At 40.6% G+C, this 14,588-nt stretch overlaps 2 protein-coding genes across 4 annotated transcripts in view; one reads left to right on the top strand and one right to left on the bottom strand.

The window, feature by feature from the left end:
• The first annotated feature begins 1,609 nt into the window (after positions 1 to 1,609).
• LOC106809995 (putative pre-mRNA-splicing factor ATP-dependent RNA helicase DHX16) lies at positions 1,610 to 8,500 on the top strand. 3 transcript variants are annotated; one of them, XM_014813249.1, is made up of 5 exons: positions 1,610 to 1,643; positions 3,875 to 4,039; positions 4,990 to 5,166; positions 7,032 to 7,198; positions 7,259 to 8,500. In XM_014813249.1, exons 2-4 carry the CDS (start codon positions 3,938 to 3,940, stop codon positions 7,170 to 7,172), a joined length of 420 nt encoding a protein of 139 aa, XP_014668735.1. In that variant the 5' UTR covers positions 1,610 to 1,643; positions 3,875 to 3,937; the 3' UTR covers positions 7,173 to 7,198; positions 7,259 to 8,500. The 3 variants fall into 3 exon arrangements, with proteins under 3 accessions (XP_014668735.1, XP_014668734.1, XP_014668732.1); XM_014813248.1 differs by having other exon boundaries at positions 7,032 to 7,168; positions 7,199 to 8,500; XM_014813246.1 differs by having other exon boundaries at positions 1,616 to 1,645; positions 3,877 to 4,039; positions 7,032 to 8,500.
• A 3,452-nt stretch (positions 8,501 to 11,952) lies between these two features.
• LOC106809993 (lysosomal thioesterase PPT2-A-like) overlaps positions 11,953 to 14,588 on the bottom strand; it is a 3,528-nt gene continuing 892 nt past the window's right edge. Inside the window, exons 2-7 of the mRNA XM_014813244.1 lie at positions 14,138 to 14,291; positions 13,579 to 13,729; positions 13,146 to 13,198; positions 12,829 to 12,918; positions 12,517 to 12,601; positions 11,953 to 12,223 (exon numbers count right to left, since the gene is read on the bottom strand). Of these exons, the coding sequence (XP_014668730.1) occupies positions 12,025 to 12,223; positions 12,517 to 12,601; positions 12,829 to 12,918; positions 13,146 to 13,198; positions 13,579 to 13,729; positions 14,138 to 14,291 (732 nt within the window). The 3' untranslated portion in view covers positions 11,953 to 12,024. The remainder of the gene's footprint in view (positions 12,224 to 12,516; positions 12,602 to 12,828; positions 12,919 to 13,145; positions 13,199 to 13,578; positions 13,730 to 14,137; positions 14,292 to 14,588) is intronic.

Consider the following 14,588-nt stretch of genomic DNA (forward strand, 5'->3'; position numbering starts at 1 on the left):
TGCTTCTCTCCCTTAATACTGCTTCTCTCCCCTTAATACTGCTTCTCTCCCCTTAATACTGCTTCTGTCCCTTTAATATTGCTTCTCTCCCCTTAATACTGCTTCTCTCCCCTTAATACTGCTTCTGTCCCCTTAATATTGCTTCTCTCCCCTTAATACTGCTTCTCTCCCCTTAATACTGCTTCTCTCCCCTTAATACTGCTTCTCTCCCCTTAATACTGCTTCTCTCCCCTTAATACTGCTTCTCTNCGGCGGAAGCTGACGATGGCTCGGACGCCGCATGGGGCTGGTTCCCCGTCGACCGATGCCTGTCCAAGATGATTCCTTTGCGGTCCGAGAGGGTAGGAGCCGTGGCGCCCTCTGTAGTTGCTGAGAACTAAGTATCGCGAGACTAGAGGATGTAACGCATCTAATCGTGATATCGCCGATATTCACGATTTTTTCATCCGAATCGCGATCACGAGTTTTCACGGCAATGAATAACCGCGATATTCGATTTTTTTTGTAGATTTTTCAATTTTTTTTTTTTTTTTTTTAAACGATATTTAGATCGATTTTATTTAGTATGTAAGTTGGCACTATCTTGAAAGTTGAAAAAGACTCGTTACTTATGTTATTCATGCTTATAGACAGGCAGTCTTCGTATAATTTATATGTGTTGCCTTTTGACAACTTGCTCATTGCTCATTGCTGATTGTCATTGTTTAACAGGCATGGATATTAGTTTGGGTTGCTATGATGTTAGTGTACTATGTCTAAATTATCATGAGTCATGAGTACTACATTCTAGTCTTGTATTTTTTTAGAACAGCTATTACTTTGTTTACTTTGTTCATTGGTTAATGTTATATGTCTATTCACACTCACTCACACAGTCCGTAGTGACTAGTGAGTTGACATTGTTAGTCGGTGTTAACTTGACTTGCTCAGATAAAGAATGATTCAACTTCATTATATAAATAACATACAAAACATATAGTGTTGTTTGGACGCTTTGATTATAATCACACACATTGCCTAGAAAACTATTAGGCGGTTTTTGACTCTGACAAAAAAAATGTGTTTTGTCTTTATGCGAAAAAATCGAATCGTGAATCGCAATCGTGATGCATGAATCCGTGAATCGCAAATCGAATCGTGGGCATGTGTATCGTTACACCTCGTAGGGCCGCAGACTAAGTTAGTTTTGCTTGCCCGCAGGCCGAACGTGCTTCGGTCGTGCGTTATGATTTATTGGTTCCAGTTTCCATCGGCACTGGTGTTAAGAATTGAAATGACATGACATTCCAGCATAATGTTAATTTAAATTAATTTAGTGTTTAGTTTCGTGTGATTCAGGAACCAAATTGATACATAGTCCGAATTATGGTGCATTGCGTGCGTGTATGTATAGATCACATTTTATTATATGCTTATAATATATAGATATAGATGTTTGTAAGTCTTACAGCAGCTTGTGTCACGCCTGCATGTTTTGCACAGGATGACAAGGTCGGAAGAATCCTAAGCCGATTACAGCGATGCCTCTCCGCTAAACACTCGCTTTCTAATCGACGAAAGACAAGATCGTTCACGCTGATACGCGCGAGGCAGAACTTCTTATGCCGGGCGGTGAATCACCTCACTCTGTTGAAGTTTATAATCACTCGTACCGAATTTTTAACGATTTCAGCGTGATCGTGCCTTCCTAGAATTGAAGAGAGCACTTGCCGTTGTTACAATTTGAATTCTATGACCTCGTTTTAACCTTACGAATGAAGCTAGCAGCGCTTTACTCTTTGAACAGACAAAAAATCTGCAAATTAATTCTCTCTTCGTGTAAACGAAATGTTTTACACCTGAACATACAGCCTCAGCCAGGGTTAATCACCACTGTCTCCACTCTACAGCTAACTTGTGATGCTAGGGCTTGGCATTCCCAACGTAGACACTTTGGTATTCACTAGACTGGTCACACCGGCGTTAATGCAGTACCTTTATAGCATCTGAAATACCATCTACAATGAACAGATGTTCCTTTAACGGACCCATACAATGAAGGTTTGTACGTGTACTGATGTTTCTCTCTGCCGTTCTCTCCCCTTAATACTGCTCCTCTCCTTAGATACTGCTGCTCTCCCTTAATACTTGCTTCTCTCTCCTCTAATACTGCTTCTCTTCCCCTTAATACTGCTTCTACTCCCCTTAATACTGCTTCTCTCCCCTTAATACTGCTTCTCTCCCCTTAAGACTGCTTCATCTACCCCTAATAACTGCTTCTCTCCCCCTTAATACTGCTTCTCTCCCCTTATACTGCTTCTCTCCCCTTAATTAGGCTCTTCTTCTCCCCTTAATAGCGCTTCTCTCTCCCCTTTTATACGCTTCTTCTCCCCTTAATACTGCTTCTCTCCCCTTAATAACTGCTTCTCCTCCCTTATACTGCTTCCTCCCTTAATTACTGCCCTTCTCTCCCTTAATACTGCTTCTTCTCCCTTAATACTGCTTCTCTCCCCTTAAATACTGCTCGCTCCCCTTATACCTGCTTCTCTCTCCTTAATTACCTGCTTCTCTCCTGCGTAAGTACTGCTTCTCCTCCCCTCAATACTGCTTCTGTCCCCTTATACTGCCTTCTCTTCCCTTAATACTGCTTCTCTCTTCCTTAATATGCCCTTCTCCCCCTTAATACTGCTTCTCTTCCCTTATACTGCTTCTCTCCCCCTAATAACTGCTTTTCTCTCCCTTATTACTGCTTCTCTTCCCTTATACTGCTTCTCTCCCTGAAATACTGCTTTCTCTTCTCACTTAATACTGCCTTCTCTCCCCTTGAATACCGCTTCTCTCCCGTTAATACTGCCTTCTCCCCCCTTAATAAACTGCTTCTCTTCTTAATACTGCTTCTCTCCCCTTAATACTGCCTTCTCTCCCCTTAATCACCGCATTACTCATCCGCTTAATACTGCCTTCTCTCTCCCCTTAAATACTGCTTCTCTCCCCGTTAATACTGCTTCTTCCTTCTCTCTTAATACCTGCTTCTCTTCCCTTATACTGGCTTCTCTCCCTTAAATAACTGCTTCTCTCCCCTTAATACTGCTTCTCTCCACCTTTAACTGCTTCTCTCCCGTGAATACTGCTATCTTCTCCCCTTAATACTGCCTTCTCCATCCTTAATACTGCTTCTCTCATCCTTAATACTGCTTCTCTCCCCCTTATATACTGCTTCTCTCCCTTAATACTGCTTTCTTCCCTTAATTACTGCGTTCTCTCCCCTAATACTGCTTCTCTCCCTAATACTGCTTCGCTCCCCCCCCTTAAGACTGCTTTCTCCCCCTTAATACTGCCTATCTCTCCCCTTAATACTGCTTCTCGGTCTCCTTAATACTGCTTATACTCTGCCCTTCAATACTGCTTCTCTCCCCTTAATCACTTGCTTCTCTCCCCTTAAGACTGCGTCTTTCCCTTTAATACTGCCTTCTCTCTCCTTAATACTGCTTCTCTCCCTTAATAGCTGCCTTCTTCCCTTAATCTACTGCTTCTCGCCCCAATACTGCCTTTTCCCTTAATACTGCCTTCTCTCCCCTTAATACTGCGATTCTCTCCCCTTAATACTGCTATCTCTCCCCTCTAATACTGCTTGCTCTCCCTTAAATACTGCCCTTCTCTCTCCTATAATTACTTGCCTCTCTTCCCTTATACTGCCTTCTCTCCCCTTAATACTGCTTCTCTCCCCTTAATACTGCTTCTCTCTCCTTAATACTGCTTCTCTCCCCTTAATACTGCTTCTCTCTCCTTAATACTGCTTCTCTCTCCTTAATACTGCTTCTCTCCCCTTAATACTGCTTCTCTTCCCTTGACACCGCTTCTCTCCCCTTCATACTGCTTCTCTCTCGCGTCGCTGCAGTGGCTGGAGTCCGGGTTTTCGACGCAGTGGTGTTATGAGAACTTCATCCAGCATCGGTCGATGCGGCGGGCGAGGGACGTCCGTGAGCAGCTAGAGAACCTCATGCAGCGGGTCGAGATCGAGATCACGTCGACGCCCGACGACACCGTCAACATCAGAAAGGTAGGGGGCGCCACGGGCATCCGTACACGTCGCCGTATGACGCAGCACTTTCGGTTCGAGATTTGTCGAGCATACGTGTTTTTTTTGGTGGAGGGGGGGGGGGTTGATTATCTGTATGAGCTATCAGGTATCACTGAAATCTGTTTGATTCCTGAATATAGTTGTTGATTGAAGTGTTGAAGATACAAATGATGCAGATAACTGTTGGTGACAACTTTGGCCGAGATTTCGAATTGGGGAAGGGCATTATGATAGTATAGTCTCACTAAAACTGGCTGCTAAGTTTAAATTTCATAAAATATCATTCTTTAATTGTATATGTATTTCTTGTCTAAAGAATGACATCACAATGCCTCTGGTGTAGCGTTATTGCAGATATCTTTATAGCTTTATTTCATTTTTCCTACCCTTAGCCTAAAGGCTAGGACACACTAGCGATTCTGTACGCTGCCCGGCAGCGTATATTTTCGCTCACGATTTTAGAACGCCGTACGAGTTGCGCGTACAGCTGCACACACTGTCGGGTGTCCAATCACTCCAACGGGTTTCCTAGCTTTTGTTGCTACACTTGATTGGCTGCTAAAAACAATCGCATTCGAACACGATTGTTCATTGTTGGGCGCGCTGGTGCAAGCGCATGCAAGCGATAGAAAACCGTGCAGAAATATTCAACATGTTGAATGCGAGCGATCAGCCAGGCGTATGGGATCGCGTGCGAAATACGCTGCCGTGAGACCGGACACACCGCGCGGACCCGGCACCGTATTTATCGATTGCAAGCGGCCAGCGTAGAAAATCGCACAGTGTGTCCTAGGCTTAAGACGTATGTCGTTGCAATATCGCCATATTCGGGATGGTATATATGTCAGTATTACACCGTGTATGTACCCCGCGTCATGTTTTATGTCTATATATTTACATACGTGCATCTACGTGGGCGTTCTTTGCAGGCGATCACGGCTGGATTCTTCTACCACACAGCGAGGATGGGTAGAGGCGGACAGTACAAGACGGTGAAGCATCACCAGACGGTGATGGTACACCCTAACAGTAGTTTGTTTGAGGAGCATCCACGTTGGCTCATCTATCATGAACTTGTCTTCACCACTAAGGAGTTCATGCGACAGGTGCGTGTCTGCTGACCCTAGCTCCGGCCACAATTAAAAAATTATTTGTTTGCCCTCACCCGACCCACGCTGAAAAGTTTGGGTAGGAAGGTCGGCTTTTCTTCTTTCTTTTTTTTGAGGGGGGGTCTTTTCACAAATTGAGCATGGTGTCTACATGCTTGGGTGTGCTTCTGTGGAGATACCTTTTATGTTGAATGTTTGTTTTGCTTGGTAGTTGGTACATATAATGTATTGCCTACAGATTTATATAATGTACAGTGATACAATTTGTAAAAAAAAAAGAAAGAGAAAGATCAATAAAAAATTTTGAGTCGGCCCTTTTTGGCGGGTCGGTCGGGTGAGGGCAAACAAACAATATTTTTATTATGGCCTCAGATCATCACGTTTTTAGCTCATCTGACATAGTCAGATGCAGCTTGTAGAATCGCATGACCGTCCGTCCGTCCGGTCGTCCGTCCGTCCGTCCGTCCGTCAACAGTTGGGCACAAATCTTAACCGCTCGACGTATGGTCACGATATTCGGGTCGTTGGGGGGGATCGTCAAAACGAGTTGGGATGTCGAAGCTGGGGGTCAAAGGTCAAAGGTCAAGAGGTGTAAAAGAAGGGGGAACATTCACTCCTTAACTTAAGGTATAGGGAGGAAATGCATAATTGCGGCACAAATCTAAACGGCTCGACCTAGGCTCGTGATAGTCGGTGTATAGCATCATGGTAGGAAAAGCCATCACTGTGCCGAAATTGGAGGTCACAGGTCAAAGGTCAATGGGCACAAGGCAGATTTTAGACATTTTCTGAGGACATGGTCTGACGGAGCGATTGAAAAACTTTTTTGTTTCAGCGGTGACCTAGCATTTTTATGGCTTTATTGAAAGGACCATGAAATGTCCCTTCTGCTGACATGCGAAGAGTAAGTGTCGGATAACCTTTTGACCCTCAAGAGGAGGGTTAAACTTGGATTTGTTGACTGTCTGTTAGAAAGAATTTGACTGCCGGGTTTGCTAGTAGAATCTATACATGCCTGGATGTATGAGGCTACAATGTCACAGTGAAATTTCAAAAGCTAAATTTGGTTAAAGAAGGTGTATGTTCCTTAAATCGTATAATTTCTATGTCATTCTGTACTGTCAGTATGTTACATGTAACGTATGCCACTGGTGGCTGCAGTTTTTGCCTGCGTTAATTGGTTGCAGGTGGCAGCTCTCTATTGCAATTTGCAGCCTGTAGGCTTGCGTAGGTAAATGGATGAGTGCTTACCTATTCTGTCTTGCAAATAGTTGTTGCTACTACGAATGATGGGAGCTTCCATCTTTAATCTGAAGACACTTAAACGTACGCGCCATCTCGTGGCAACTTTCATAACGATCCCAACGAACATTCTTTTGAGAAGGTTCCTGATACCATCCCTGTGCATTCCACTGTTTCGGCGTGTATGTGAACACATTTGGGACTAACAGGGTTTACTAGAATCCCACCACTCCACCACAGAGTCACCGCAGTAGACGTTAGATGAGCGCTGTCGCTATGCGGCACTTGTTAGTTATTCGTTTTTTATTTATTCATTTACCTGTTGAACAGTTTTACTTCATGACAAAATTCTAGTCAGAGACCAGGTTGGGGTGTTGGTACCAAAACAAAAACCATGGTTTTGCCCATGTCAGTCAAGCTACTTTACATAGGAGCACAATTTTATTGTACTGTGTGAAAGTTTAAAATAGCTGAATTGGTGCATAAATGTCAGAAATTAAACTGAAGAAGCAATATTAACCGTTGTCGCCATTGTAATTGAGTTGTTTGCTATGCAGTGACAGTGCGTCACTCGGCAACCATAATGAAGAGGTTTATGTAGTACGTTGTTATTGTTGTAGGTGGTGGAGATAGAGAATCAATGGCTTCTAGAGGCTGCACCACATTACTACAAGGCCAAGGATCTCGAAGATCCGTCCGGAAAGAAGATGCCGAAAAACACAGGAAAAGCTCGTGATGATGTCACGAGAACTTACACATGACGTGATGATGTCACGAGAACTTACACATGACGTGATGATGTCACGAGAACTTACACATGACGTGATGATGTCACGAGAACTTACACATGACGTGATGATGTCACGAGAACTTACACATGATATCACACAACCATGTCATTCCCTCTGTACATATGTGACCTTGGCAGAGATGATTGGTAAATCTAGAGTTGTAGTATGCCATACTACGTGTATGTTACAGGTACCACCATGAACCATGTATGTAAACACATTATTTGTATACAAAGTATCTGTAGATAAGGCCGACCAAAAAATTTCCTTTGGTTCGGGTCACCCGCCCGACTTCACATTTCGGAGTGAAAAAATGTGCGACTGCGGTAACTTTTAAAAAATTAATTTTTTTTTTTTAATTTGCATCTCTTTTTTTAAACCTGCATTTCAAGCTGCCTTCAATGTCTTCAAGCTGCAGTTCAAGCTGTATATTTAACTTGTGAAAAAAAAGAAAAAAAGTTATATCTACCTACCTACCCTAATTTTCACAATCCATGTGACCCGAACCAAAGGTATTTTTTAGTTTGGCCTAAGACACTAATGCATTGTTAATTCAGCGTTTAGTGAGCATTAGTCCACCTGACCTATTTTAGATAAGAGACTTATCTGCCTTGGAGACTATCAATACATTTGTATAGTATATTATATTCATTGTAGTATCTATGTATATATGTGCAGGAAAAAAAGAGAACTCTCATGTAAAATTGCCATGTTTTTGTGTAATTATTCACTTCTTACCAACTGTTAGCTCTGGTATGGGTATAATTAGTTGGTAGAGGGATAAATATTGAACAACAAGATCACTGCACTTGTGATGATGAGAATAAAAAAAGGTGCTGTGAACAAGAGAAGAGTCAGTGAAGTGCTACTGTTAACTACGTGGTAAAGCTTCATAGCAGTGTGGATTATTATGGCATCTTGACGTATCACTGAATAAGTGAACATTACAAAAGGATGTTGTAGCTATATATCAACCGCACAGCTCTGCACTATAGTTCACAACAGTTTAGAAAACGACTTTTACACAGATCTTATTTAATTAGAACTGTGAACTATGAACTAAATGACTATATGAATATGACTATGAAAGTTCCATTAAAAAAAAAAGAAGATTTTAAGATTAATTTAATGAAACCATTCTACCTCTGCAATAACTTTGCAGATTGCTAAACCATTGCAAATTTAGTAATGGCTGTGATGATGGCTATCACAGAACATCACAACAACACATATACTCACCAACTCACACATTCTCTTGTAAACTGTTAATTGTATTTACCGGTTTCAAAATAAAAAAATCAAATATAATGAACTTGAGAATAACGAATAGGATAATAACTACACATGACAATTAATTCAAAAATAATTTGGCATTTAAGCCGTAAGACGCGTTTTCATTAGGCATTAACAATATGAGGAAACCAGTAATAGTACTCCAGTTATAAAATCTATTATATTTATATATAGAGAGAGAATTTCTGGGCCTTAACTATAACATGACAATGCATAGCTAAAGTGAAACTGTTACTAGTCATTGCGGAACATTGCCATGTACTAAAAATATATATATAATATATTTACACAAAGAAAATATATATGAGACTTCCAAGACTCCAACCAATCACAAACTACTGCAAGATATTAGCTCCCTCAGGGACGCACTCTTAAAAAACAATGACACAGTGACACAGTGACTGAGCCAATCTAAACTTAACCTGACCACATGCAACTACCAAAATCCAGTTTCATTGCTGTTTTAGTTCCATTTCATTTTGCACTATTGATACCAAAATATATATATGATGAAACTATTATGCAAGGTGGTACAATACTGTCGAGTAGACCTAATCATGAAAATATAGACTATTTCTACATCAAATACAAAGCCAAACACATTTCACAAATATAGAATGCTCCCTACAGGTGTTCCGAAACATCGGTAACACAATTGCATCAAATTATGAAAATTATATCCAGATTGACACAAGGCACATTAAATGCAAAGAACTTTTCAATTTTAACATTTAGAAGGAGATATTTATTATCTAATGTAGCATTATATAGTATTTTTATCACGTTTGTACATACCAATAAAGGAAAACATTCCAGAGAACGTCCCAGTGCTACATTAGCCACTTGACTTCCGTTTTTGCTCTAAATTTTTTCTCAATCATCAAACCTTATACTAAATGCAAGTTTAGGTTACGCTGTCTTATCACACCCTGATTAAGAGCACACGTTTGAGACACATTCTTCTTGGAGTTTTGAACAAACTGCTTGAAAAAATAACAAATTTTGCATGTACTGTCTCATACATTTAAAAATACGGAGCAACATATCTGTACACGCCTTCTGCAACAAGACCCTCACTTTTAATAGCAAAACTAGAAAGCTTTAATTATAGCACTTTTTAACTTTTCAAGGAATTTCATTTGCATAGCCTTTTCCATCACCTGTATCAAATAGCATTGGTCAACAATAGCATGAGCCTTTTGCGCACACAATTTTAGCCGTCCATTCATATAAAAAAATGTGGGGTTTTCATTACTATACCTATACACACAGCAAACATGCAAACCTGGGCCATGCTCTCTCTGGCAGCCCACCATACTACCTGGCAGCGGAAAAAATACCTGGGAGCGGCGAGCGATTTCGCTCCCGTCAGCTTTCAAAGCGCTCTGGTAACAACAATTACGAGAGCGAAAATTTTGGAAGATACGAGAAAAAATCGCTCCCGTGCCGCCGGCAGCGTTAGAAATTAGTTCCGATCCCGGAGGCTCGAGCCCACCAAGTTTTTGCTCGGGCATTAACAATAAGTTTTTATATCGCAGGGGTTAATTATCGTGGGGAGGAGTGAGGGCACGACCAGTGACACCAGACACGCGCGTAACCAAAGCTGTTAACTGAATTCGTCACTGACTTGTAGAAAGTGAACTATTTTTATTCATTTAGATATCTAGAAGCAATGTAAACTGTATATACTTAAAAAGATTCTAGGCACTTGTAACTTTGCGGATGTGCGGCAGCATCGATCTATGCATGGGGGTACCGTGGACTGGGGAGGAGAAAAACGAAAGTAAAACCTTACCCAGAAGCTCCCGGCATTCCTAGAGATTCCAGTACAAGTCTTTTTTAACATACTCAAAGTAACTAAAAACTCTCTCTGAAGTTCAGAACTTGCTCAGTCGATGTAAAAATAAAGTTGAAAGATGAAAAGAAATAAAGTAAAAAAAAGAAACTTGAAAATAACCATACCATCATTACCATGATTATAATTCTTGATTTCCTGTCTTTGTCATGTTACCTGACTATGTGTACTGTGTGTCTGTGTGAATGAAATTGAATAAGAATGTGATTGGTTTCTTAGTCGAGTAAAATGAGATTTTAAAAATTGATCGAATGCGTATTCTTGACGATTCTTACCACACTGATAGTCTTATCACTCGTGTTGACGTGCTGAAATGCTGAATGGAATGACTATTAATGAGAGTTCAGTGCAGTTGTCAAAAAATAAGATAAATTCTAACAAACATGCAGTTAAAAATAGCCTCACTTGCCAACGCTCCTAAAATAAGCTCACCAAAAAAAATTTACGAGAGCTCTTTTTTCAACAAAATCAAATAAAAGCTCCGTAAAAAAAATAGTAATTTAGCGCTACCTGCATGGCAAACTCATTGGCCCATTGGTCTAGCTGTCAGACCGTAAACAATAGCGTCGAAGTACAAACTAGAAACATGATGAGACCAGTCAACACACGGGCGCTGCGAGATGTAGCGAGCTAGAAAATAGCAGCTTTTCACATAAAAGTGTCAGCAACCAAGCTTTCTCTCAGCTGAAACAAACTTAATAACTGTACAACTGAATCAGTACAGATTTACACATCGAAATCTACACCACCGTAAGTAAACGTAAACTGCAAAAAATTGGTTTCAACGTGATCATGCAACCACTGTAGACTAAATCTTACTTTACTAGAACTACTCACCGGGGGCTAGTCTAGGCGACTCATAACTAGAACCCAAACTGCATAACCACCACTTTATATGCACTGGGCATCACAGCCCACACTACAATAATGGACCAACTGGTGGAATAAGCCAATATTATCTACTGCATCAAATCCACGCACACTCCACGCCACGACCTAACCTTGTCCTACCCTAAATTTGAATTTTACCATGACGATGACGTGCATCATGATGAGGTCATTAGCGATAGCTGTTACCATGACGATGACGTGATGCAAAACAAGGTTACTAGCCGGATTGCCGTGTGATGACAATGTAATACCGATACCCTGAACGGCTTCGCCTAAATGCAATAAGCATTAAGATGTTGTGGACAAAACACATCTAATCTTAATTCTGAATGGCAATTCCTGGCAATTCTGCACGAGGCCAAAAAATACAATAAACTTACAATAATTGACAAAAAAATTTTGTTCCGATCACAGTGAAATTCAGAGTTAACAAACGGTCGTATGGCTCAAAAAGAAAGAAAATTCGTATTAAAAACGATAGAAGTATATTGGGCATCTCTGCTTAAACTTCCACAAACACAATCTTATTGGCCTGCACAGCCGCGACGATCCTCATCTTACACACCTTCAGAATCACTCATTAAGCCAAGGCATTATCAGTCCACATCATCATTACGCCAGGTCGTAGCTACCATTGGTAATCAATCATCATCCAACTATCAGCAAACCAACTCATCATCATCAGCACCATCGTCATCATCATTAGCACCATTGTCATCATCATCATCATTATCGTCATCATCGTTATCATCATCATTATCGTCATCGTCGTCACCATCGTTATCATCGCAGCCACTTCTTGATACAGTTGTCGAACACTGTCTGGTTCTTGTGCCAGAGCACATGCTCAACGCCGGGCACCGTGTAGGTGGTGATCGCCTTGCGCTTGTCCAGCGTTCGTAGTCCAAACACGTCGTGTGCGTAGACCTTCTGACGTCGCATCTCTACGACCGTCTCGTTCTTGTCGAACATTCCAAACTGACTGCGAGTGTGAAAGAAGGAGAGAGAAAACGAAACCCACATGTAAAAGAATTAAAGAAGAAGTTGCCGTCAAATCTAAGCATGCAAGGCGTGCAATGATGCATCTCTTTTAGAAAGATATCCCTGTGCAATCAATATACACAGTGGAATTTACAATGATTGATCTTGTAAACTTCAATGTAAAACATCAAAATTCAGAGAACACACTTCATCTTCGGTGATCTCTTGTATTTTGCAAGACCCTGTACAATCTCAACATGGGACAAATGACTATGTATTTTCCATTATGCATACCTTGATTGCCATGGACTGATAACTCCATCATCGGGCCCACCAATCAAAACCAAATGATTGATCTTCAGGAAGTTACGTTTCCATTCTGTTAAACAATAATAAATTAACTTTAGATACATTAGTTGAACAGGGATATAGACATTAACCAATATAGATGTACACAAACGTATACACCCATGATTCTAGGATGGACATTGAAGATCATCATAATATCAATGCAGACGGTTTAATCCATATGCTATGTTATAATTTATAACAAGTGTGTACAGCATGTACAGTAATTATTATGAGAGAAAACACTGAAAGACTTACGTGTGGCTCTTATATTTTTCTTGGCAGATTCTCCATTGAGCAATGCTAGGTAATCACTGTACTTTTGGAAGAGGTTTCTATGATGAGGATCTGCAATATTATTATAATTATTACTTCGAAAAGTTTAGTTTACTTCGAACCTTGGAGTGATCAGAATCAATACACATAGAAAACACAAATAACCATTATATTATATTACATTACATTACATTACATTTATATTATATTATGTAGATGGATTTTGTGGCTTTATTGCACTCTCCGAAAGCTATACCATCACAATTGAAAGAGTGAAATTATCATTGCATTTTACTCACCATTCCAATAATTGGCTATAGAGAAATGCTGTCCGTACGTAGAGTAGAAAAACCTACAATAATACAAGAATCGCATCTTACAATAATGTAAAAACTACTTAATTGTGAATCAGTTGTGCATGCCATAGCTTATTCATAGTAGCACAATTTACTATAAAGATTAATCACCACGAGTCCAGACTCCACGACACCCAAGTCGCAAAGGTTAGGTGCATAGTACTAAGTTCCCAGTTTATAGTTATCTATTTATATAATTATATATGATTTTCTAATTATATTTACTCCACCATACTCTATATGGATACACATACATATGTATGATATATGAATATATATATAGGCACACATTTTACACACAAATAAAGGACAATTAACAGATTTTAGTATCAGTATCATTTTCTAGTTAATTCCAGCTGATGATAAGAAAGCTTACTCATATATGTGATGCTTTGTAAAGTGTGGAAAAAAGAAGCGTAGGTAGCTCGTATCGCCGAATTGACCCATCAAGGGAGAACTGAGGGCTATAAACGTATCAACGTTGTGATAGGGAAGCACACTAAGCACTCCTCTGCATATCAGACCACCTGAAATGTAGAATTACATATAGTCATTAGCATTTAATCAAACATTGTCCAAACAAATGAATTAAACGTTCTTAAATGACGACCAAAATCTAAAAACATGAACGGTCCTATGTCTTATTCCTGCAACATTTGGTGACTTGACCACCATTCACACACAAAACACAAAGATAAGATTGATAGGATGTAGTTTGACGTTACAGTTTTGGTTACTGTATACGCTGTATGTTTCGCGGTGGTTTAATTTTCGCGAACACGTCCCCGACTGCGAAAATAACAACATGCAAATAATTCATAATTCACCGACCGCGAAACTAACCACTCGCAAAATTGTCCGTCATGTCTGAATTCGCGAAAATATCTGTACGTGAAAAATATGGCGTATGCAGTAGCCACATGTCAGCTTCTTACCTTGTGAGTAGCATATGAGATGAACACCATCCTTGCTGGCATTCATCATAGCTCCCATCTTCTGCGAGTAGTCACTGACCTGTGTCCACATCCGTGTGAAGCTCTCAGCATCATTGTAGAGGTCCACGATGGTCACGTTTGTTCCAGGGTGTGCCTGTGTCATTACCAAATGTTGAATGTTGACTCCCTCTCCAACCTTTCCCTCTCTCTCTCTCTCTCTCTCGCTCTCTCGCTCTGTCGATGACTCTCTCTCTCTCTGTCGATGTCTATCTCTCTCTCTCTGTCGATGTCTCTCTCTCTCTGTCGATGTCTCTCTCTCTCTCTCTGTCTCTGTCGATTTCCCTCTCTCTCTCTCTCTCTCTCTCTCTCTGTCGATCTCTCCCTCTCTCTCTCTCTGTCGATCTCCCTCTCTCTCTCTCTCTCTGTCGATCTCCCTCTCTCTCTCTCTCTC

This window comes from Priapulus caudatus, unplaced genomic scaffold, assembly GCF_000485595.1.
Source record: "Priapulus caudatus unplaced genomic scaffold, Priapulus_caudatus-5.0.1 Scaffold402, whole genome shotgun sequence".
NCBI lineage: Eukaryota > Metazoa > Priapulida > Priapulimorpha > Priapulimorphida > Priapulidae > Priapulus > Priapulus caudatus.